General features: G+C 47.1%; 1 protein-coding gene across 16 annotated transcripts in view; it reads left to right on the plus strand.

Moving 5' to 3' along the window:
- Nucleotides 1–21,632, plus strand: part of LOC142896577 (ankyrin-3-like) — a 79,630-nt gene that overhangs the window by 30,113 nt on the left and 27,885 nt on the right. For 6 of the 16 annotated variants that reach the window (XM_076038312.1, XM_076038327.1, XM_076038315.1 and 3 more), the window contains 19 exons: nt 816–914; nt 1,741–1,839; nt 2,079–2,177; nt 2,691–2,888; nt 3,838–3,936; nt 4,029–4,127; nt 4,734–4,832; nt 4,914–5,111; nt 6,732–6,830; nt 7,791–7,889; nt 8,558–8,755; nt 8,841–8,939; nt 9,915–10,013; nt 10,160–10,258; nt 10,385–10,480; nt 12,536–12,608; nt 12,821–12,877; nt 16,378–16,501; nt 21,286–21,388. In XM_076038312.1, coding sequence (XP_075894427.1) covers nt 816–914; nt 1,741–1,839; nt 2,079–2,177; nt 2,691–2,888; nt 3,838–3,936; nt 4,029–4,127; nt 4,734–4,832; nt 4,914–5,111; nt 6,732–6,830; nt 7,791–7,889; nt 8,558–8,755; nt 8,841–8,939; nt 9,915–10,013; nt 10,160–10,258; nt 10,385–10,480; nt 12,536–12,608; nt 12,821–12,877; nt 16,378–16,501; nt 21,286–21,388 — 2,136 coding nt within the window. Of the gene's footprint in view, nt 1–815; nt 915–1,740; nt 1,840–2,078; nt 2,178–2,690; nt 2,889–3,837; nt 3,937–4,028; nt 4,128–4,733; nt 4,833–4,913; nt 5,112–6,731; nt 6,831–7,790; nt 7,890–8,557; nt 8,756–8,840; nt 8,940–9,914; nt 10,014–10,159; nt 10,259–10,384; nt 10,481–12,535; nt 12,609–12,820; nt 12,878–14,467; nt 14,987–15,552; nt 15,893–16,377; nt 16,502–18,365; nt 18,378–21,285; nt 21,389–21,632 lie in introns of those variants that run through there. The other 10 variants (XM_076038316.1, XM_076038319.1, XM_076038318.1 and 7 more) reach the window with 8 other exon arrangements.

Raw genomic sequence — 21,632 nt, forward strand, 5'->3', positions numbered from 1 at the left:
TGAGTCAGGCTCAGCCAGCCTGGGCAGCGGACTCTATAACTTTAGTTGGGGACTAATTACCTTGAGAACCACGCTTTTACAGCAACACAGTCCAGGTCCAGTGTGTAAAAATTAAGGAAACCTCACAGCGTATTTGGTAGAAGCCAAATATTACACACTGGACCTTTAACAAACCAAGTCGTTAGGAAGAACTGGATCAGTTACTGCGGTGCCTGCATAACTGCGTAGTAGTGCTTTTGATGATTCGTCCAATCTAATTTTTTGTTATAATTGTAAATACAAGTTTTTAAAGTGTTTTTGTTGATGGTGTGACAACGAGAAAAAAACAAAAACACCTGCTCTGTGCTGGATTACCGCTCATTCCCAATTAGGATTCCAGCGACTCCACGGAATGAAGCGAGATTAACTCCGCCAAGACTGTTTACAGCGGCTCCTCTGGTTGCTTTGACAGCTGCTGCTCCCAAAGCCTGCAGTTTGCCTGGACGTTACCTTCGTTAGAGATCTGAGCAGACGGAGGTCTGCGAGGCCACGGTGGATCAGAAGATGAAATTTATCCAAATATTTATTTGTTTATTTTTACATACAACTCAGACATGTGACACTGTTGGCCCCATGTTTGATGCTTGAGTAGTAGGACTTTTTTCTGGAACATGAGGTGTGTCTGTCTCAGACTGAGTGTGTACCCCCCCCTACCGCCCTCTCCTCTCTGATGGACTGTGTGGGCTCCTGCTAAGCCTGAGCTCTGTGCTGAAGTGCGAGTCTTTGCATGTTTTCATCTCCTCCTCCCCTCCTCGTCTGCTCTCTCCTGCTGCCAGAGCGGTTTCACGCCCCTGCACATCGCAGCTCACTATGGCAACATCAACGTGGCCACGCTGCTGCTCAACAGAGGGGCTGCCGTCGACTTCATGGCTCGGGTGAGTTTACTCTGCCCTCTGTTGCCCGGGAGTGGTACTACCGGCACTCAAGGTAAACATGCACAGACTGAGAAGAAGATCCTGCTCATTTTTGAAAATGTAATTTGGTTCCACGGCCGCGTCTTTTTTTTATTATTATTATTGAGCAGGGTTGTTTTTTTTTATTCTCATAATGGGAACAATTCTGTTTTGTGAAAATGTCAGTGAGCCAAAACCAACCTTCACTGAGCCGTTGGAACTATGGAATGTTGGGTTGAATAATTGTTTTGAGCCATGCTTCAACCTGAAAAGAAAAAATTGTTTTTATTTTGTAGAGAACATAAAATCAGAAGAAGCGTCTTTATCCTAAGATGTTTAGAAACACCTTCTCTGAGACTGTTTAAAAATAGGAGTATTAATTATAGGGACAAGTTCTTTAAAAGACTTTAATGTGTATTTACACTGTTGCAGCAATTAAAAGTGTGTGTGTGTGTGTGTGTGTGTGTGTGTGTGTGTGTGTGTGTGTGTGTGTGTGTGTGTGTGTGTGTGTGTGTGTGTGTGTGTGTGTGTGTGTGTGTGTGTGTGTTTCCACGCGGCACTTTACCTAATTGGAGTCAACGGGGGCCAGTAATTACCAGTGCTGGTGTTGGGAGGAGGATCTGTGTCCGACACTGATTACATGTTACAGTCAAAAATGAGCGAACCAGTTTTGCCGTTGGCTCGGCCATTTGAGATCATTACTAATTTTAATTCGCATTTATAATAAGGTTTGTAATTGCAAGCGAGGGATGAAATAAAAAGTCACATGCACTGTCACTCACCCTGTTGCCGCTTATTTCTCGCTCAGAATGACATCACACCGCTTCACGTGGCATCGAAACGGGGCAACAGCAACATGGTCAAGTTGTTGCTGGACAGAGGGAGCAAAATTGATGCAAAAACCAAGGTGAGAGCAAATGATATATATATTTTTTTATATAACCTTTAAGAACATATTCCTCTTTCCTCTAACTGCATGTATAGTTTAAAAATAGTGAGTGATGTGAGGACAGTGAGTTTGAGGGTGTTTTGAAATGATGAGATCTTTTTTTTTTAAATGTAAAAATAGATTCTTATCGGGAGGACTCAGTGGATTCTTTTCCGTTCTCCTCACATACAGAATTGTCTGTTTTTCTTTTTCCGCAGGATGGGCTGACGCCTCTCCACTGCGGGGCCAGGAGCGGGCACGAGCAGGTGGTAGAAATCCTGCTAGACAGAGGAGCGCCTTTCCTGTCCAAGACCAAGGTAGCTACTGGAGCAAACAGCCTGCGACAAAACCATACAGTGGTCCATACGGCTTAATAACTTAGATGCATGAACAGGCTTTTTTCAAAGCACCCAGAGCCATTAGAGTGGAACAACCTTGTTGTTGTTGTTGTCACGTTGTCTCTATAACGTGTGTGCGACCTCTCCAGACGAGCCTGTCTCCGCTGCGTAGCCGCGTGCAGTTTGACCGCGCAGCCGGACCAGCAGTGTAACGCAATAGACATTGTTGTAATGGTGACACGTTATAACAATGCTCCTGTCACCGTCTCCGCAACTTCCCTTCACACTGTCTTCCAGCGCGGCGCGGCCGAACCCCGTCCTAACTCGCTGTGTCCTGTCTGTCCGTCTGTCTACGTGTCCGTCTGCGTGTGTGTGCGTGCGTGCGTGCGTGTGTGCGTGTCTCTCTCTCTCTTTTGTCTGCCCTCTCTCTCTCTTTTTTTTTCCTCTCCTCTTCCCTCCCCCTTCTTTCTCACCCCCGTCCTCCCACCGTAGAACGGTCTGTCGCCGCTCCACATGGCCACTCAGGGCGACCACCTCAACTGTGTGCAGCTCCTGCTGCAGCACGACGTGCCCGTGGACGACGTGACCAACGACTACCTGACGGCGCTGCACGTGGCCGCCCACTGCGGCCACTACAAGGTGGCCAAGCTGATCCTGGACAAGAAGGCCAACCCCAACGCCAAGGCTCTGGTGAGGGTCGCAGCGGACATAGACACAGTTATTTAGAAAAGTTGGTAGGTGGGTTCTATTCCCACCTGTTCCCGCCCTTTTTGAGCTAAGCTAAGCTAAGCTAACTGACGCTATAATCACACTGCATTGTACATTAGACTTTTAGTGAAGCTCAAACTTTGTTTAGGAAATACTCGATATATAATACTCAATTTATAAAAGGTCCTATATTATGTCAAATTCCAACACAGCATATCATCGGGTTCAGCAGGACACTAAAATTAAATGTGAAAACAGAGGGCTAAATAGTCCAGATCCGAAAGTCATTCTCACAACAATATTTGGGATCCTTTAAGTGTGAAACAAAACAGCTTTAGTTATTCTGATAAATAATATTGCTAATACGCATCAAATGCAACAATATGAAGTTGGGAGAGTAATCAGCGATTCAGCAGATGGAACACACATTAAACAACAACATTTGGGTTGACTTATTTCACTTTTTTCACTTAAATGTAAGCGGTTTCTCCCCGTTACTTCTGTTACTCCATATGTGCGGGAAAAAAAAGTAAAAACACTGTTTCGCTACTGCAGTGATTCATTTTTTGGCTAAAGAGGAAGTTGCCAAACATTAGAGATGCAAAGCGAGCCAGACGGTACAGTGTGATGGTGAGAAGAAGTACGGTACATGGTTTAAAGGATGTGGCAACAAGAGAATCATCATTTAACGGATTTTTAAAAAATCCCTTTAGACAGCCGCAGTGTAGAAAACAGAGAATGTTCGCCCTTGTGGTCTGTCGCTGACGTGTCTCTGCTCCACCCTTCCATTTCCTGCCAAATCATTCGCTTCCCCTTCACCCTCCTATTAAAGGCCGAGGTGCCAGTCACAAACCCTGAGTGACTGCGGGAAGCGCTGCCTCCGAACTGCTGACGATCCTGACTCTTTCTCCCTGTGTGTGTGTGTGTGCAGAACGGTTTCACGCCGCTTCACATCGCCTGCAAGAAGAACAGAGCCAAGGTGATGGAGCTCCTGCTCAAACACGGAGCGTCCATCCAGGCCGTGACAGAGGTTCGGCTCTTTCTTGTCGTTTTGCTTCTCTCTCTCTGTTTGGTCTCCGTGTCGCCTGGTCTGCCCAAATAACAGTGTTTGTGTGTCTGCAGTCTGGCCTGACACCCATCCACGTGGCGGCCTTCATGGGCCACGAGAACATCGTCCACGCTCTCATGCACCACGGGGCGTCGCCCAACACCACCAATGTAGTGAGTACAACGTTGGCACTACTCTGACTTATGTTGGTTTCTTGATTTTCTTTAGTCTTTAATTTTTTGATCTGATGTTGTAGTCTCATCTGTGCCTTACACCTAGCTGTTTTTCAATTCTAATGCGTTTCCAATGCTTTTTTAAATGCTTTTGCTTTTCTTATCCACTGTTAAGATCATTCATTTTAGTGGTTCTCAGTTAGTGAAGCCTCACAATCCACATTTTTTTCCTTTTAATGAAGAACAAAAATAAAAGCGCTGGTCCACTTTCTATCATGTTATTATCATGTTATTATCATGTTTATTGAAATCATGGAATTGAATTGTGTGTCCTACAAAATATACACCCTACATTGTCTCTGTAGATATAGATATATATATATGTATATATATATATATAATTTTATGCCCAATCAAAACAGCTGTGTGACCCACTTTTGGGTCACAACCCACCGGTAGAGAAACACCGATTTATTGGATGTAAAGCACTCTACAAATAAAATGTAGTATTTCTATTATATATTTATCCTGCACATTTAAACTCTCCCTACGCTCCCATCCAATTCTTTCTTTCTTTATTCATTTATTTATTTTTCCACGTTCCAGCGAGGTGAGACAGCCCTTCACATGGCAGCCAGGGCCGGCCAGGTCGACGTGGTGCGATACCTGCTCAAGAACGGAGCCAAAGTGGAGACCAAGTCCAAGGTTTGTGAGTGGGTCCCGCCTGCCAACCGGCCGCCAGAGACCGTAAAGCGGCGCTAACGGCGAACTCCGTTCCTCCGGCAGGACGACCAGACGGCACTGCACATCGCCAGTCGGCTGGGGAAGGTCGACATCGTGCAGCAGCTGCTACAGAGCGGCTCCTCGGCCAACGCAGCCACCACGTCGGGCTACACGCCGCTTCACCTGGCCGCCCGCGAGGGACACCAGGACGTCGCCATCATGCTGCTGGAGAACGGCGCCTCGCTCTCCTCCTCCACCAAGGTGAGTCCGTCTGGGGACGAGCCAAGAGCCTGGTGGGCTCTGGTGTCTCAAAGTGATTCAAGAACTTTATTTGTCACAGGCTCCTAGGATGTGCAGTGAAACTTACTGGAGATCTCGCAAACAGCAAAAAAACAATACAATCATTTTTCTAAAATATAAATCCAAAAGTAGCGCACCAAAAAAATACACACTTCACAAAGGCACTTATTTAGAAAAAGTGTGTAAACAATTGTAAAAGTGACTAAAAGTATGTAGAGTGCGTAGGTGGACACACCTTCCTTTTTCACCACTTCCTGTATTTCATTTGGATGTTTTCCCACGAGTTGTATCTCTATTTTTCTTTAGTAAAGAACAGATTCTGTGCTGAATGACCCCGGAGATCACAAACATATTTAACAGCAACACATACACACAAATATTCAATAGCGTATTTTTTTGCTTCTTGGTCATCTCACTTTCTATGAGATCAGTCCTGTTTTTAACGTTTGTCTATTTTACTGCCTCTTCAAACAAATGGATTTTATTTCAGTAGCTGTGATTTTTTTTTTTTTTTTTTTTTTGAGCGACCTTATCAACCGCAGTAGCACCGTGCTACTGTTTCACATGACTGCAACAAACATCTGGACTTTAGTCTTTGCCTTTAAACTATCAGGTCAGGACGTAACCGTCCCATTTCCACTGCCAGCAATCAACTTTTAATCAAGTGTGATATGACGTGCGTTTTCTCTCACAACGGAAAATCTGCTTCATCTGCTTCATGTATGACCAGCGTTCGCACGTCAAGGTCGGTAAAAAGATGCATTGTGGGATTAGAGAGGAATTAGTGTGTGTGATGCGGCTGCGGGGGCTTTTGTTGAAGGTGAACTTCTGGTAGCGGAGCAGATTAATGAAGGGTAAAGCCCACAGTGGCAGCGTCTCTGTTGGTTTCCTCTCCCACTCACACACACTCACACTCTATCTCTCTCTCACACACCCACACACACACACACACACACACACACACACACACACAGATGGATCCCATCATTTCCGGGGACATCGCCTCGGTGTCATCCACTGGTGTCGTGTCAGAAAAAAACATTTGCCGTGTTTGTGGAACGACAGCATTTACACTTGATAACGTTTTCCAAACACGTCAACCTCCGACCAAAAGATGACCCTTCACTGTGCAGACTGCAGGAATTCTAAATTTAACCCCTGGAGAGGGGATGGGGGGGGGGAATTGAGGTTGTTAGTTTCCAAGCAGTGGATGGGAATCAGTGGGAGTCCCACATTCCTCTGGAAAATATGAGCCAATGTCTTAAAATATCTCGGTGTACACACAGGAAGGGAGCACGATCACATTATACATTAGATTTCCCCTCTATAGATCTGGATCATGTGATGTGTTAATGGCCATGGGATTAGTTCCCCTAAAGTCTCACAGGGTTTCACACAATCTGTGCGTTGGTGCATGAACGTCAATTTGAAAGGGGGCTAATGGAGAAATGAGTCTGATCTGAATGATGTTATTTTTGTTGTGAAATCAGAGAGCCAGAACTTCCTGTTTCCGCCCACGCTTCTCATCTCTGGCCGTCTCCTATGTTTTAATAACGCGTCTTTTCCCCTGTTGCTCCACAGAAAGGGTTCAGCCCTCTGCATGTGGCAGCCAAGTACGGCAAGATGGAAGTGGCCAGCCTCCTCCTGCAGAAGAGAGCCTCGCCCGACGCTGCAGGAAAGGTAAAAAAAAAAAAAAAAAAAGGAAGAAATGGGAACGCTAGAGCACCTTCATCCCAGACGAGAAGACGTTGTCCTCGGAATTCCGAGCTATAAGCACAACAGGTTTAAACGATGGATAATGGGAAAAATAAAGTGTTGCCGCGCCGCCGTTCCCACAAACACACTGACAGCTCGCCGAGCCATCGGGCTTCGCTCAGGGTGGTGTTTTTTCAGAGCGCTGTTTTGGCGAGCATTCCTGTGACTCACGCGGCGCCTCATGCTCACTGAGCCCTCAGTGCTCTGACTCAAGGGGATTTTTAACCCGTGACAATAACAACAACACGCCGCCGCTGCTGCTGCTCCTGCTGGCACATTAACCTACAAGCTCTCCTGCTCATGCTTCGCAGGAATTGTCTTGACTCGTCACTGCTGCCCATGAACACCAAATCCTGTAATGTTATACCTCAAGGCCAGAATCCGAGCTTTGGGACGTGTTCACCTTAAATTTGAAAGAAAAAGAAGGCTGGAGAAAATATTTGAACAAATAATTATCAAAGAATGTTGTTGATAATTATGTTGATTTTTTTTTTTCTTGAAGGATACTGTTATGTTGGGAAATTAACATTGTTCATACCGAAAGACTTGAAAATATTTCATTTAAATCATTTCGGCAAGTCGTAAAGGACCCGCAAAGACGTAAACCTCTTTTTTTTCCCATCATGCCATCGTCACCCTGCCTCTTCTTTTTCTTCTCAATGGCGCCACTCAGACTATTATACATTAACTCTATGCCTTGTTTGCTTACCTTGTTTTAACCTGGGGTTTGTGTTGCCTACCTTTCTGTGCGCGCGTGTGCGTGTGTGTGTGTGTGTGTGTGTGTGTGTGTGTGTGTGTGTGTGTGTGTGTGTGTGTGTGTGTGTGTGTGTGTGTGTGTGTGTGTGTGTGTGTGTGTGCGTGCGTGCGTGCGTGCGGGTGCTGCAGAGCGGGCTAACTCCACTGCATGTAGCTGCTCACTACGATAATCAAAGGGTGGCACTGCTGCTGCTGGATCAGGGAGCTTCCCCACATTCTGCCGCCAAGGTACCCACACCACACCACACCGTGCACCCACACCCGTGAACTCGGCCGACTCAAAACCAGCATCATTAACAGGTGTCCTGACTTACATCAGATGAGCATGCACAGGTCCTGCAGCTTTACGCTGCTTCCGTTCTTTCCCCTACGGGTCTACGTTGTTGTGAAGGCCATCAGAACTCTATAACTGAGCGTCATTATTTCCTCATTCATTTTGTAAATCGCCTCAAATGCAATCAGTGCGTTTTGTGAATTTGCTTTCACGGCTGACAGGTAACTAAAAAAAGAAGTGTTTCTCCATTTAAATTCTATACAGCGACGCTTGTGCCGCTAATTTATTGCCAGTCACTTTTCTTATTCTCTCTGAACCTGTGTCAGAAGCTATTTATTCCTCTACCGCACTCTGCCCACGCTCTTAGTCATCCCTCCTTTCGAGCAGTTTATAATTTTTGTTTTGTTTTGCTCTGCGACAAAGCCGGATTGCAAAGCTCTAATTTGGGCCCGTCGTCGTCTGGAGTGAAATAAATAGAGGCTTCCCCCCCCCCCCCCCCCGCCCCCCCTCGCGCGCGATTCCGAGCGGCGTGCGATGACAGAGCTGCAGTAAAACAGTGCAGCAGGGGAGGTTGTTTAAACCAGGTCGCCCGCCCCCCCCTCCCACACCCGCTCTCTTCCAGAACGGCTACACGCCCCTCCACATCGCCGCCAAGAAGAACCAAATGGACATCGGGACCACGCTGCTGGAGTACGGCGCCGACACCAACGCGGTGACGCGGCAGGGCATCAGCCCCATCCACCTGGCGGCGCAGGAGGGCAGCGTGGACCTGGTGTCGCTCCTGCTGGCCAAGCATGCCAACGTCAACGTGTGCAACAAGGTGCGAGGGGTCGCGCCGGGGCTTCCTGAAAAATCGATTTTTCTCTCCCGCTCTAACGTGATTGTGTTTTCGCTTCCCCGTGCAGAGCGGCCTCACGCCGCTGCACCTGGCCGCTCAGGAGGACAAGGTCAGCGTGGCCGAGGTCCTGCTCAACCACGGGGCCGACGTCAACCCCCAGACCAAGGTGAGCGCCCCGTCTCACACGCGAAACACGCACGACTGTGACCTTGCCCGACCTTGACTTTGATGGGCCTCTTCTTTGCGTAATTTTTTCGATTTGCCGCTGGGGAAATTGCTTCACTCCAGGTCGTAAATAAAGGAAAAATAGACAAAGGAGCAAAAATATTTATTCATCACTGGACCAAGTGGGTTGGATATGTTGGTAACCTATCAATGGAAGAACTGAAAGGTTCATCCTGCAATGCTCCCCTTTATTCTCTGTTGTCGAATGTCGTGGTTGGGCCTAACAATTGGTTTGCACTGCACATATTCCATGTCAAAACTCACTGGCAGACCTTTCCTCTTTCTTTTCACTCCTTCATATATACCCGTCTTTCCCATTGTGCTCAAAGTTTTAGAAAATAACATACCTGAGTTTTTATATTTTGTTCAGTTTCGTTAAAATAAAATAAATATTGTGAGTGAATTTGACTGTATAATGTCTGAGAGCAAACATTTTATTGCCTTCTCTAAATAGAAAAATGTAATTAAAAAAAAAAATTAAAAAAAGGAGCATAAATAATGTTGTCAACATGCTGCTGGCTCCGCAGCGCGAACGCCCCTGAAATATTGGATGGTGCGCGACGCGACAGGCTCCTCACGTCCGCACAGCCGACCTACCTAACGCAAGGTTATTTACCGCACGTGTGCATCAGGCTGCGCGCCCGAGTGTGTGTGTATGTGCGTGCATTTGTGCTGACACGGCAGTCGTTTGCAGCGAACAGGTTCTTCACTTATTACCTCTATTAGCATCGAGCGCGGTTGGTGAAATACGACGCTGTTTTCAAAAGGGAACCTTTTGCCTTATGGATTTTCTCATTCATGCGTTCTTGCTGCTTGAAACGCCGCGCCAGTGACAATATTTCCCTTGGTTTTTTTGTTGTTGTTTTCTTTTTCACACACGCCACTCGTTGTGTCCCTGCCTCCGCCCCCCCTGCAGATGGGCTACACTCCGCTCCATGTGGCCTGTCACTACGGCAACGCCAAGATGGCCAACTTCCTGCTCCAGAACCACGCCAGGCTCAACGGCAAAACCAAGGTGGGAAAGCAGCTGCCGGGCGACATCTTCTGCAGTACAACTCTTTAATATTTGCCTCGTTGCTCATCCAGGTTTATAAATTGTCATATTTTGTCTCCTTTCTTCTTCTTTTTTTTGTTCTTTTTCTCTCTTTTTCTCTCCCCCAGAACGGTTACACTCCACTACACCAGGCAGCGCAGCAGGGCCACACCCACATCATCAATCTGCTGCTTCAGCACGGAGCCTCGGCCAACGAGCTCACCGTGGTCAGTGCCAGCGCTAAAGAACGCACACACACACAGACACGCGCCCACCGGCTCTCGCACACAATACTGAATGTTCTCCGTCCGCCGCTGCGATTAACTTCCCCGTCGTTCCCCGTCTCCGCTCAGAACGGGAACACTGCCCTGTCCATCGCCTGTCGCCTCGGCTACATCTCCGTGGTGGACACGCTGAGGCCCGTGACGGACGAGAACCTGACCGCCATGGTGAGGCCACCCTGTCTCTCTGTCCTGTCAACGCACCCCGAGCTAAACACACCCACTGTCATATTAAAAAATTAATGGCTCTGATATGTTTATGTTAGCAAAATCTTGGGAAATGGGTCACAGGCGAGAAGCAGGCCAGAGTAGCGGTGGGAGTGCGACACTGCGGAAAAGAAAAGCTGAACAAAATAAAGCTCTGCTTCACTCACTGCTCTTCAGGGTTGGACAGTCAACTCAAAGCTGTGAAGTTGCAGTGGCCCTCGCTAATCAGCCAAACACACTAAAATAGTGGGCATGAGGTCTTATCCAATGACAGAGGAGAAATACAAGTAGTTAACTTCCTGTTCATGCAGGTTTGTGAAGGTTCATGTCGTCAGTTTCTTTATCACAGCCCTAAAATTTGTTTTACGTCCATAAATACCTGAATGTTTTTGCCTTTTTACAACTGCCAGTTTGAGCTTTGATGTGTTTTTAATAACTTAATAACTTTACGGTTAGTGAGGCTGCGTCATGTTGTACAAACATCCCTGCCTGCACAGTAGCGTTGCTGCAGTCGCACTGACTCCCACCAGCAGGGCTGCACAGAAAAACAGACGCAGAAAAAAGTTTAAGTTCTGTGATGGGAATGTTATGCCGCGAGTTTGTTATTGGACTCGGCTTTGTAAAGAAAATATTTGCGCGTCGTGACTCCCTTTAACCCTTCCAGATGTGCCTCCAGTTGCCTGGACGTACACTTTAATACTTTTGTAATCCCATTGCAGGCCTGCGTGTCCTAACGACAGCATGGCAAGAACAGCTCCTGAAGTTAGCATTTCTCCCTCGTTTTCTATTTTAAGGCCCTGTGAAAGATTCACTATAAAGCAGCTTTGACACAAAGCAAGGAATGTCTTTAACGAGGTGGAACATGCAGGCCGTTCCGTCTTTTTGAGGGATTTGTCACCACTGACTCCAAACTGCAAAAGTAGGACTTGTTTTCCAAACTTTAATTGGCAGCTGTAGCCGGTGGCGCGCCGTGGGAGGAGTCCGTGGTGTGAAACCTGCCAATGATCCCGGCCCACCGTGTCTTGTGACGTGTGATGTCATCCTGGCTAAGACGTAGAAAGAGAGGGCTTAGATCGGAGCTTAAGGTTGCTCCTCAAATAGACCAGGTGACTGGCAATGATCTGATCCCAGCATGGAGGAAGAGGAGGAAGAGGAAGGGAGGAGGGGGAGGACGGAGGACGTGATGAGACAGACGTGAGGGACAGCGAGGGCGGCGATAGACAGAGAGGTCACTGAGGATCCTGCACAATCAGCAGAGTATTACTCACACCTGAGTGACTTCAAGATCAAGGTTATTTCCTCATTCCTTTGAGTTTGGTCTCTTTGTCACAGCTCAGAGGCCTCTGCTGGGTTTTTCTGTATGCCTGCTGCATCTGCAGCAGCTCTGGCAAAGTCGCTTTCCAAATGCGAGACATGACAATTTTTTTTTTCCCTGTGAGAGCAGCTAATCTGTCTGGTAATGATGGCTCACAGCTCCTTTTTTTCGTGCAAGGGCTTGGATGCTTTAAAAATATCAGAGGTGACTTCAAAAGACAGTTTGAAAACACACAGCAGCAGCAGCAGCAGCAGTGCCGGTGACTGCGCAGCCTTACAAGGGATCGCTGAGACTTCAAGACTGAAGATTCCGCCTGATCCATCATGTAGCGCTCCAGTCTTAAAGTGTCGTCGACAGGTCTCATTTTCATGACCAAAGCGGGAAGCAGGTGCCGCGAGCTGTCCGTAAAAATCAGACGAAGGCGAAGAGAAATCGACGCCGTGGTGAATCGCGGCCGCAAAAAAGAGCTGAACAACGACAAAAATATTACAGATCTCGTTTGAGCGTTGAACATAAGCACTAAGGGCTCATACAACGTGATTTTAAAACACTTCTAAACCACAACATTTCATTATAGGTGCAACTATGCAAATTTCCCCAATGTGGGATGAATAAAGGCATTATTATTCTTATTATTATTTTTAAATGCAGCATTTTTTTTCTTATTAATTCTGGTGTGCCTCTCCTCTCCTCTTTGACAGAGTGTATCAGAGAAACACAAAATCAACGTCCCGGAGACCATGAACGAGTACCTGGACATGTCAGATGACGAAGGTATGAGACCGTCTCTTCTAGTTATCTCCTCGTCTCCATCATCATCTTCAGCCCCGAAAGAACTAAAATTGTGTTAATTATTACTAATTAAGACATTTTTCTGGTTCTCTATTAAAATAAAGCGTCATTAAAGTAAATACCCTGCATGATTTCCCTTTTACCTTTGAATCCCTGTGTGTCTGTGTTTGTGCGTGTGTGTCTGCATCACACAGTTCAGGCCAACGTGCCAGAAATTCTCATTATGGAAACGTTTTCAGACGTGGACGAAGGTATCTGTCTGCGGCTCACCTCGACCGCGTTGTGCAGTGCTGTTTTGGTTTAACACAGGTCGTCATGTGAGAGCACTAACAAGCCTTGGTTATGCTACTAACGGAGTTTGCTGCTCGATTTTTTTTTTTTTACCTTCAAGTGTCGCACTCATCCAGCCAACACAGTCTTCTGTGTCTAAGTGCACCAGCGCCTCACAAACTCCAATACAGGAAGTCACACGCGACTGTCCCCCACCCTCCTGTCCGCCCGCCCAACTGCTTCACATCCGAACCCATCTCGGATCACCGCTGTGGGCTTTGATTACCCCGCTCCAATCCGACGACGCTGAAGTTATTTTCTGCCGCAAACTTGAAAACACTCGAGCTATTTTTAAGCGGGCTGCATCCCAGTCGAGTCGTAAGGGAGCTGCACCATTCCCTCCATCAGAGGCGCCGCGCGACAAGTCGTGCCGTGCCAGCGTCGTGCCGTGCCAGCGTCGCAGCTCTTGCAGCGTCCAGATGCGCGTGCATGGGACTTAATAACCATGTGTGAAGCCGGTGAGGAAGCAGGAGCGCGGCGTCCTCAGAGCCAAACTTCTCTGCGTGTTTTTTTTTTTTGTTGCGTTGAAAAGCCGCATTGTTTCCAGGCGGCCCACTGCGCTCCTCTCCCCTTTTGTTTCGGAGCCACAGAGCCAGTCGGCCTGTAAAATTGATGAGCTTGTTCATGGGTGGGTTACTATGGGTGACAGTCAGAGCGAGGGGAGGGGCAGGGGCTGAAGTTTGTGTGTCAGGTGACACGACTCCACTCACACAGGTTTACCCACTGGCGTTTTCAGCTCACAACGGCCTGTTTTGCCGCAGGAAAAGGTCGCGGTCACATTATCTGAGATTCACGTTTCGCCAAAAAGCCAAAGCAAGGAGTTGAGACTCAGAGTCTGGTTCGACCTGCTTCTACTAAGCACACGTCGGCATCCACGGTGTGAATTATTTATCGGCACTGTATCAGCCTTGACACCGACTTGTCTTTGACCAGTAAGGCCAGCAGCAGCCGCCTCGCTGTCTTTAGTTAGCGGCTCATGTGTGAGAAGAGTTAAGAGTTTCCACATCTCCCTTTTTAATCCTATATGAGGGAGCCAATCCTATTAAGCCAGCGAGTGCACGGGTCACTCCTGGTCTCTGGCTGTTGTTCAGTGTGTGTGTGTGTGTGTGTGTGTGTGTGTGTGTGTGTGTGTGTGTGTGTGTGTGTGTGTGTGTGTGTGTGTGTGTGTGTGTGTGTGTGTCAGCTCATTCTCTCAACCACACTACACCTTCAGGCACAACTTAACGCTCTGCTCCGCTCCAGGAATGTCTCCGTCATACCTCCAGTTGCTGCTTTTGCACTTGCTGCGAAAAAAAAAAAATCAACTGTTTTGCATTAGTAATTATTTTCTTCTGGTGTGCAAATGTTGGAAGTAGTCGCTGGACAGCTAGACGGTCGATACTCCCTGCCCCTGTGCAGCTGTGTGTCATGGTTATTTTGTTTGCCGTGAGTTTGGGCATGAAGCCAGTCGTAAAAAAAAAGAAAAAAAGAGAACAGGAAAAAAAAAGGAGGGGAGTAGACGTGTGTGAGTGGCTTTTCTTCTCCTCCCCGTCACTGTCTGTCTCCTCCACTCCGCTCCTCGCCCTCTCGCTGAGGCCCCTGTCCACTCTGTCTGTCAGGGTTTGGTTGCGGGATGCCGCTGAGCCACCTTCTCCCTTTTAAATCCAACGGGATGAGCTTTTTTCTGAGCCGCTTGCGCCAGAATTAACCCCGGCGTGGCCGCCCCCTTTGTCAGGTGACTCGTACCTGTCGTCGGGCTCCGGGGATGTTGTGCTCCCTTGTTTTGCTGCAATTTGAGGAGCGGTTTGAGCGCGATTCACCTTTTTTGCGGCGAGGCGGAGGGAAATGACCGAGTGAGGGAGGGAGTTGAAGTGCAGGAGGTTGAGGAGAGGGCCGATATTTTCCACGGCGGCCGCCGGGGAGCTCTGGATGGATCTTCAGATAGTTGTCACCTCTCTCTGGATTTATCTGAAAGCCTGTTCGTCTTAAGAGGAAGTGAGAGTAACTCTGGAGATTAAATATCTCGATCAATATGGCTACTGTGGAGAAACGTAAGTTGTGGATGTTTTTAAAGTTTCAAATGTCGACATTTTTGGAATTAATTTTGTGGTTTGTATTGTTACTGTTGCACTCCTGGAGTCAAATAACCTTTATGCATATGGGAAAAAAAGACTTTAAAAAAGGGTTTTGGGGAAGAGGGTAAAAGCAAGTGTGTGCGTGTGTGTTAGTGTGTGCGTGTGTGCGTGTGCGTGCTGCCTAAATGGCCCTGCGATACATTATTACAGCAGCGCAGCAGATGTGTCAAGCCAGACAAGACAGCGAGGGGAACACCGGAAGTCAAATAATCATAATCTCCCTTCAGAGTTAAAGCACGAGTCCGTCGTTCGAGTTAAGACGTTCTTATCGCAGTTTATGTGTTCAGCGATGACTGCAGCGCTTTAGTTCAGGACGTTAGTTGCTCAAATGAGTGATACAAAGTTTTACGTTGTCGTGTCCTCATGCTCATTGCTATGCTAAAGCTAGAAAGCTTAAGATGCATTTTGGAGCACATAAGAGGCACCAGGTGTTTCAAATTGTTCTTCTTGGATGACTTTAGGCTATGTTGTATAGAGGTTAATCCAGCCTGTGTCGTATAGAGGTTAATCTTATCGTGCCGTTGGACGGGCAATAGTGAGCAAGGCGCACCTCAAACGTTACGTGAGGTCGCTCTGTAGCTCGACTTTATTTTGAAGCCCCACACCGGAAGATCGCACCTGTAACGTCACAAGCTGACGGTGGTTGCTGGTGTGTGATCGGAGTGCGGCAGAGTCGAGAGCAGGGAGGAGGGGCTGCGGTGAACGAGCGGATCGTTGCGGGCAGGACGGAGCCACCGGACATGAGGGAGAAAGGGAAACACGGCGCCCGCTCCGCCGGCTTCATGGAGCGGCGTGTCATCGTCCATCGGTCCGCCGATCGAGGTGCAGTGTCCCGGCGGCTCGGTCGGTCTTGCCTGTCGGTTTTTGTCTGCCTTGCCTCCGCGCCTCTGTATTGAAAAGAAACTGCGTTTGGTTTTACCCTCAGCGCTCCAGAAAATACCGCAAAGTGTGATGAGCTGCTTGGATTTCTGTTTTTTCTTTCCGCTTTCTTGTTGTTGTTTTTTTGCCTTTCGTCTCTGGTTGATCTTCTAACTATAAGACCCGTCAAGCGTCGCTCCTGCAGTGTGTCCCAGCATCATGTTGTTGCTGTTGTGTTCAGGACCAAAAAAAAAAAAAAAAAAAGTTATGGGCAGGAGGGCTATGCAGCTTTGGAGGGGCGGGGGGGTAGATCAAGCGAAGGCCTCGTGTTCTGCCAGTATGAGTGTGATAATGTGGTCAGATGAGGTGCAGCCCTCCCACAACCCCCCTTTTTTTGGGTTGAAATATATACATTTTTTTGACGTTACACTTGCTCCCCGCACCACCAGGTGAGGATGCGATGACGGGGGACACGGACAAATATCTGCGGCCTCAGGACCTCAGAGAGCTGGGGGATGACTCTCTGCCCCAGGAGGGATACATGGGCTTCAGCATAGGAGCCCGCTCAGCCAGGTAAGCCCTTATCTTTGATTTTCATAAGTAGCAGAATTAACCTTACATATGCCCATTGAAATAGCTGGACAATTTGCCTTCGTTGAATTGAATTGAATTGAATCCCAAGTTTGTGTTTAATGGTCTGCTTGGTGGTAAGAAACCATCTCGCAAACAGTGCTTTCTGATGTCCCCGGCTGATCCTACAGCACCTCAGCTGTGATGTCACCGAACCCTGAGCAAAGAGAACCGTGGTGGTGCATTATGGCTGCTTCTTTGCAAGTCGGCCTGCTCTTTATGTAAATGTTAGTGACTGTTAGGGGGTATAAAAGCGCAGCAGTTATTTATCATTATTATCCCCCCCCTCAAAAAAAAAGACCTACATATGTGTTGTTTTAACTTCGTATTCTTCGTGCAGCGTCTTTATTACCTCTGGTGCACGGCCTGCCAAGGTATTTACAACGTCATATCTCCTGCAGTATCTATTTTGTTCCAGACTGCAAAGGTGTACATTGAACTCAAGCGCAGTTGCATAATTCCCTAGTCAATCTCGTGCAAACACACACCTTCAGTTTAAAGATTGAATAGAAAATTTAAAAAGAAACGGAAGCTGGAAAGTTGCCATCCGGTGATTCAACCTGACATAATGATTCAGCATTTTTTTTTTGCGCGGCCTCATTCAAGCGCCCGGCGATGATTACAACTGACGCCTTTTGTGACACGAGTGATAAAAGTGCCGTTTGTGAAATGGTGCCTATTTTCTGCCGGTAAAATTGGCTCCGTTCTGTAACCGTCGACAAAGTGCACAGCGGAAAGCTGGCAAAAAAAACAAAACAAAACGCACACAGAGGACACACACACACACAGCGCCGCCACAATAACAGATGGCAGACGCACTGCGATGGTCGGATTGATAAAAACAACCGCGCTCGCCGTGACAGGAAGCTGCTTACATCAGCGGGGCCGCGGCGAACAAGGGGACGCTAAATTAGACGGCCAGGTTCCACGTAAACAGGTCCTGCCTGAGCCCCGTGTGTTGATTGGAAAGTTTGGACGAGCGCTGCTGATCGCACTAAAGCATTTTTCAGGGGCCGCTCAACCCAAAATGTTTCTTGGAAAATTTGTCGCCATGTCTAGAACACGGGTGGGTGGGCAAACTTTTTTGACCGGTGGGGCCACAGTGGGTTCTAAAATTGTGACAGAGGGGGCCCGGGGCCAGCAGCAGATGGATGAATTGTTTCGGTGACCCACCTCATTGGAGAAAAAGTATATCAATCAAGGGATATGTAGAAAACAGGTGCTTTCATGTCAATTGACAATGAACAAAAGCATTAAAGCAAAACGTGTGTCTTTGAAGCCCCACGGTATTTCGCTCTCGATTGAAATAACTCTTAAAACGCTCTTAATTGGATGAAATACAGCTATTTTATGACCTGCTTACTATTAATAGAGTTGCTATAGTTTGGCCATGCCTGGTGTAGAACAGAAAGGGGGAGATTCTAGGTAAGCTCTGTATCACCGCTAGTCCAGTTTATAAAGACAGTGAGGTTTGCGGTTTGTAACATCGCTCCTCTGCTGTTTCTCCACCTATTTCTTTGCGCAGGACAGTGAATCAATACCCGTGTGTCTCTGTGGAATAATTTTTCTCTCCCTCACCTTTCTTTTTCTTTTTTTTTTTCATGACACTGACTTTGTGCATTGTGTGCCTTTTTTGATGAGGCTGTCCTGCAGTCTAGCACAAGTGTCCCCTGTGTGAAACACCTGCGCCTGGTTCAGGACTGCGGCTTCTGTTCCTTGAGTTGTCTGTCGATGCTTTGCTTCTCACTCTTCTGTTCTGATCTCTTTTCTCTCTGTTTTTCTTCCCGCTCCCCGCCTCTCGCTCTAGCCCTAGAATCAGGTAAGACAGCAGCAGTGGTTCAATGTGAAGTAGGTCACAGTAGCTGTGAATGGTCCCTCTGCCTTTTTTTTTTTAACTCCTTGCACCCAACGAGCCAATTAACCCAAAACACAAGTTATCATGTGTCCGTCACATACTGTCTGTGTTGTTTTCCAATTGTAATAGCAAACTTGTTGCCGTGTAGCTGTGACCTGTGGTGTTGTTGTCCTGTTTATTTGTTGAATTTCAGCTGAACTTATTTTCTCATATCAGTCATCACATCTGCAAACAAAAATATCACTCTTTGACGCAGGAGTGTGAAAGAAGGGCTCACACTGAAAACGAGAAAATAAGAGTGAAACTTGTGTTTGGTTTTATTTGTCTTCTTGTTTTTGCAAGTCATGTGTGCAAAAAAAACCCATTTTTTTTACGTGCTGCTGATGAGTGTAACTTCCAGGGATTCAAGAACTGTCTGCTATTGTCACTGATCCCTTTTGTTCAGTCAACAGAGAATAATTACAACAATTAGAGGTAGTGGATTATTTACAGAGATGGAAACTCCAAAAAGAATCCTAGAATTTTTTTTAATTTTTAATTTTTTTTAGACCAACTTCTTTGCACATCATCTGCTCAAACTCAAGCAGTCTCAAGTTTTGAGTTCACACTGTCCTGGAATCCTAGGCTAGAATTCCCTTAGGTCCACTTTGAAAAGCTCCCAGCTAGAGCATTTTAAGTCATATCCGTAGTGAGCGAGAAAGGCAGCAACTCCATCAACGAACAAGAAGCTACCCCAGCTTGTATAGAATGACAGCCGCGTGGATCAGGGTATGTTTGCGTCTTTGGGAGGACCGGACAATGTTTTTTTTTCTTATCCTGACTAGCCTAAGATGACCGCGTTATTGCGGTTCACCAATAGGCGGTGACTGCTGTTGACTGTCTTCCCTGGGAATCCTCAAATAGTTCCCACTTTGCTCAAGTGGGAAGCGTAAAATCTGATTAGTCGGCATTTAACGGTCTCCCATTTTCCAACCATTTCTGCGAGCTCGTTCCCACATTGATGTGCGGAGCAAATGAAAGGGGGGGGTGGTCTGGAAAGCCGTCCGTCTGGCGTGTCGGCTTCATACGCGGCGTGTTTGGTTGGATCCAGAGTAATGAGCGTCTTAGGAAATGCTGTCCGTGACCATTTGAAAACGGTGCAGAGGATTGAGTTTCTCCCCCGACGGCTGGAGCCACAGAATCAGTCAAAGGTCGTCCAAAGTGTTAGGGTGGGGACACTGTTGTAAACAATGGGCACGCAGAGAGAAAGACAGAGGAGGTTGTGAGGTCGCTGGAAGAAGAGGATGGATACTCAGTGAAGAGAGGACGGTCAGAATGAGAATGTAGGAAGCTGTAAAGGACAAAGTGTGTGTGTCTGTGTGTGTTTCGGTGGGACGTTAGCGCGCTGCTGCCATGCCAGCGAGTCCATTCAGCCCAGACAGAGTTGCTTGGTAACTCAGATGGCGGTGTGGGCAGGCTGTGCTGAATAAAGGGCTTCTCTCTGTGCTGAATAGTGTGCCCACTCAAACACGCTGAGCTCGGCATTTCCCCCCCCCACCTCTCGCTCGCACCCGTTCTTTCCCCCGCTACACACACACACACACACACACTCTGGACACAACACTAATACACTCTGGGAGGAGAGAAAGGCTCGGGGGCTGGGGCTTGTTGTCTTTCTCTCTGGGTTTTCCTCGATTGTGCGGCGCCCGTAGAGGAACTCCAAGAGTTTCAGGAGCACATGGATGATTCATGTTATTTACATGCTCAGATACACACACGCAGACACGTCTGCCGCAGACTTCTTTTGTTTGTTTGTTTGTTTTTTCCCCCCTCCACTCTTTAATCATCAAATCCCCCGAATAGTAACAACATTGGCAGAGAACAACAAGGAGCCGTGTCGAGTGTCTGGGTGGCTGCAACAAATAAACCAGACTGCATCAAAACTAGGGACGTTAACAATCAATCGATTATCGATTAATTGTCGATTAAGAATTTAATCGGTTAAATTAAATTAGTGGCAATTAATTGAACATTTTTTACACGGGTAGTTAATATCGTAACAGTGTAGTGGCAGGAAAGAGCAATTTGCTCGAGAACAAGCTACTTTTAAACAATGTGACCCATTAGAGGTCAACTTAAAGTCAGGGGATAAATGTTTAGGGTGTTTTTACTGTTCTCTCTAATGTAAAAAATGGGTCACATTGGACCCACAACATTATTTAAGGGTTAAATAATGTGTTCCTTACACATTTTTCATTGTTAGATTTAGGTTCTCAGGAAATATCGCTGCTTATCAATTAATCGTTAATCATTCGATAAGGTCAATCAACTAACGATTAATAAATTAATCGATAATTTGCATCCCTAAGCAAAACAGATGAAATGGTTCACTTTTGGTGTTTTTGGGCCCCAAATGGAGACCCAGTTATTTTGGGTTTCGTTCTCTGACTTGCCAGTTAAATAGGCAACTTTAAGCGGACAAGTTACTCAGCAATATTCCACCATTTATACATACACAGTGTAGGCACATCTGCGTTCACGATGCACACAAACCCCGCCTTCATCTCCAGCCAATATCTGCCTCGCCTCCTTTTCCTCCTTTATCCTCACGCTGACGATCTGATCTCTCCTTTTCCATCTCTGAACTCTCCGCAGCGTCTTGACGCCGCCTCTCAATTTCTCCACTCGCTCCTCCTCCTTTCAGACTCTCTCTTGTTCAACAAGTCAAGAAAAACAAAAAGGTTCCCTGGAGGTTGCATGTAGTAACGGATTCCTTGCTTCTTTTTGTGTTTGTGTTTGTGTTTGTTTTCTGCCATGCTGCCCCCCACCCCCCTGCTACGCCCCATCACTGTGTCATGACGTCCGCGCCGCTGCCCCGCGCGGTAACATGTAGCCTCCGCTCCTTCAGTTCGGATAGGTCCAACACCCTGAACCGGAGCTCCTACGCTCGGGACAGCATGATGATCGAGGAGATCCTGGCGCCCACCAAGGACACGGTGAGCTCCGTAATTTCACCTTTGATCTCAACTCCTCTATTTTTTATCACCACTTTGTTTAACCCCTGTTCTCCACACTTTATGTGTGTGTCATATTCACTTTATTCCCCACCGATGGATGTTTCTCTCCCACTTTCTGTTTAATATGTTGGGTAAAAGCTCAACAGTTTTGACTGAGAGACTTTTGGAAGTCATCGATTTGAGGTGATTTTTGGTGCGTCTGCAGCGTTAACTCGAGAAATAA

The sequence above is a fragment of the Nelusetta ayraudi genome, unplaced genomic scaffold, assembly GCF_046127955.1.
Source record: "Nelusetta ayraudi isolate G7.1 ecotype Tasmania unplaced genomic scaffold, CSIRO-AGI_Nayr_v1 ptg000056l, whole genome shotgun sequence".
Lineage (NCBI taxonomy): Eukaryota > Metazoa > Chordata > Actinopteri > Tetraodontiformes > Monacanthidae > Nelusetta > Nelusetta ayraudi.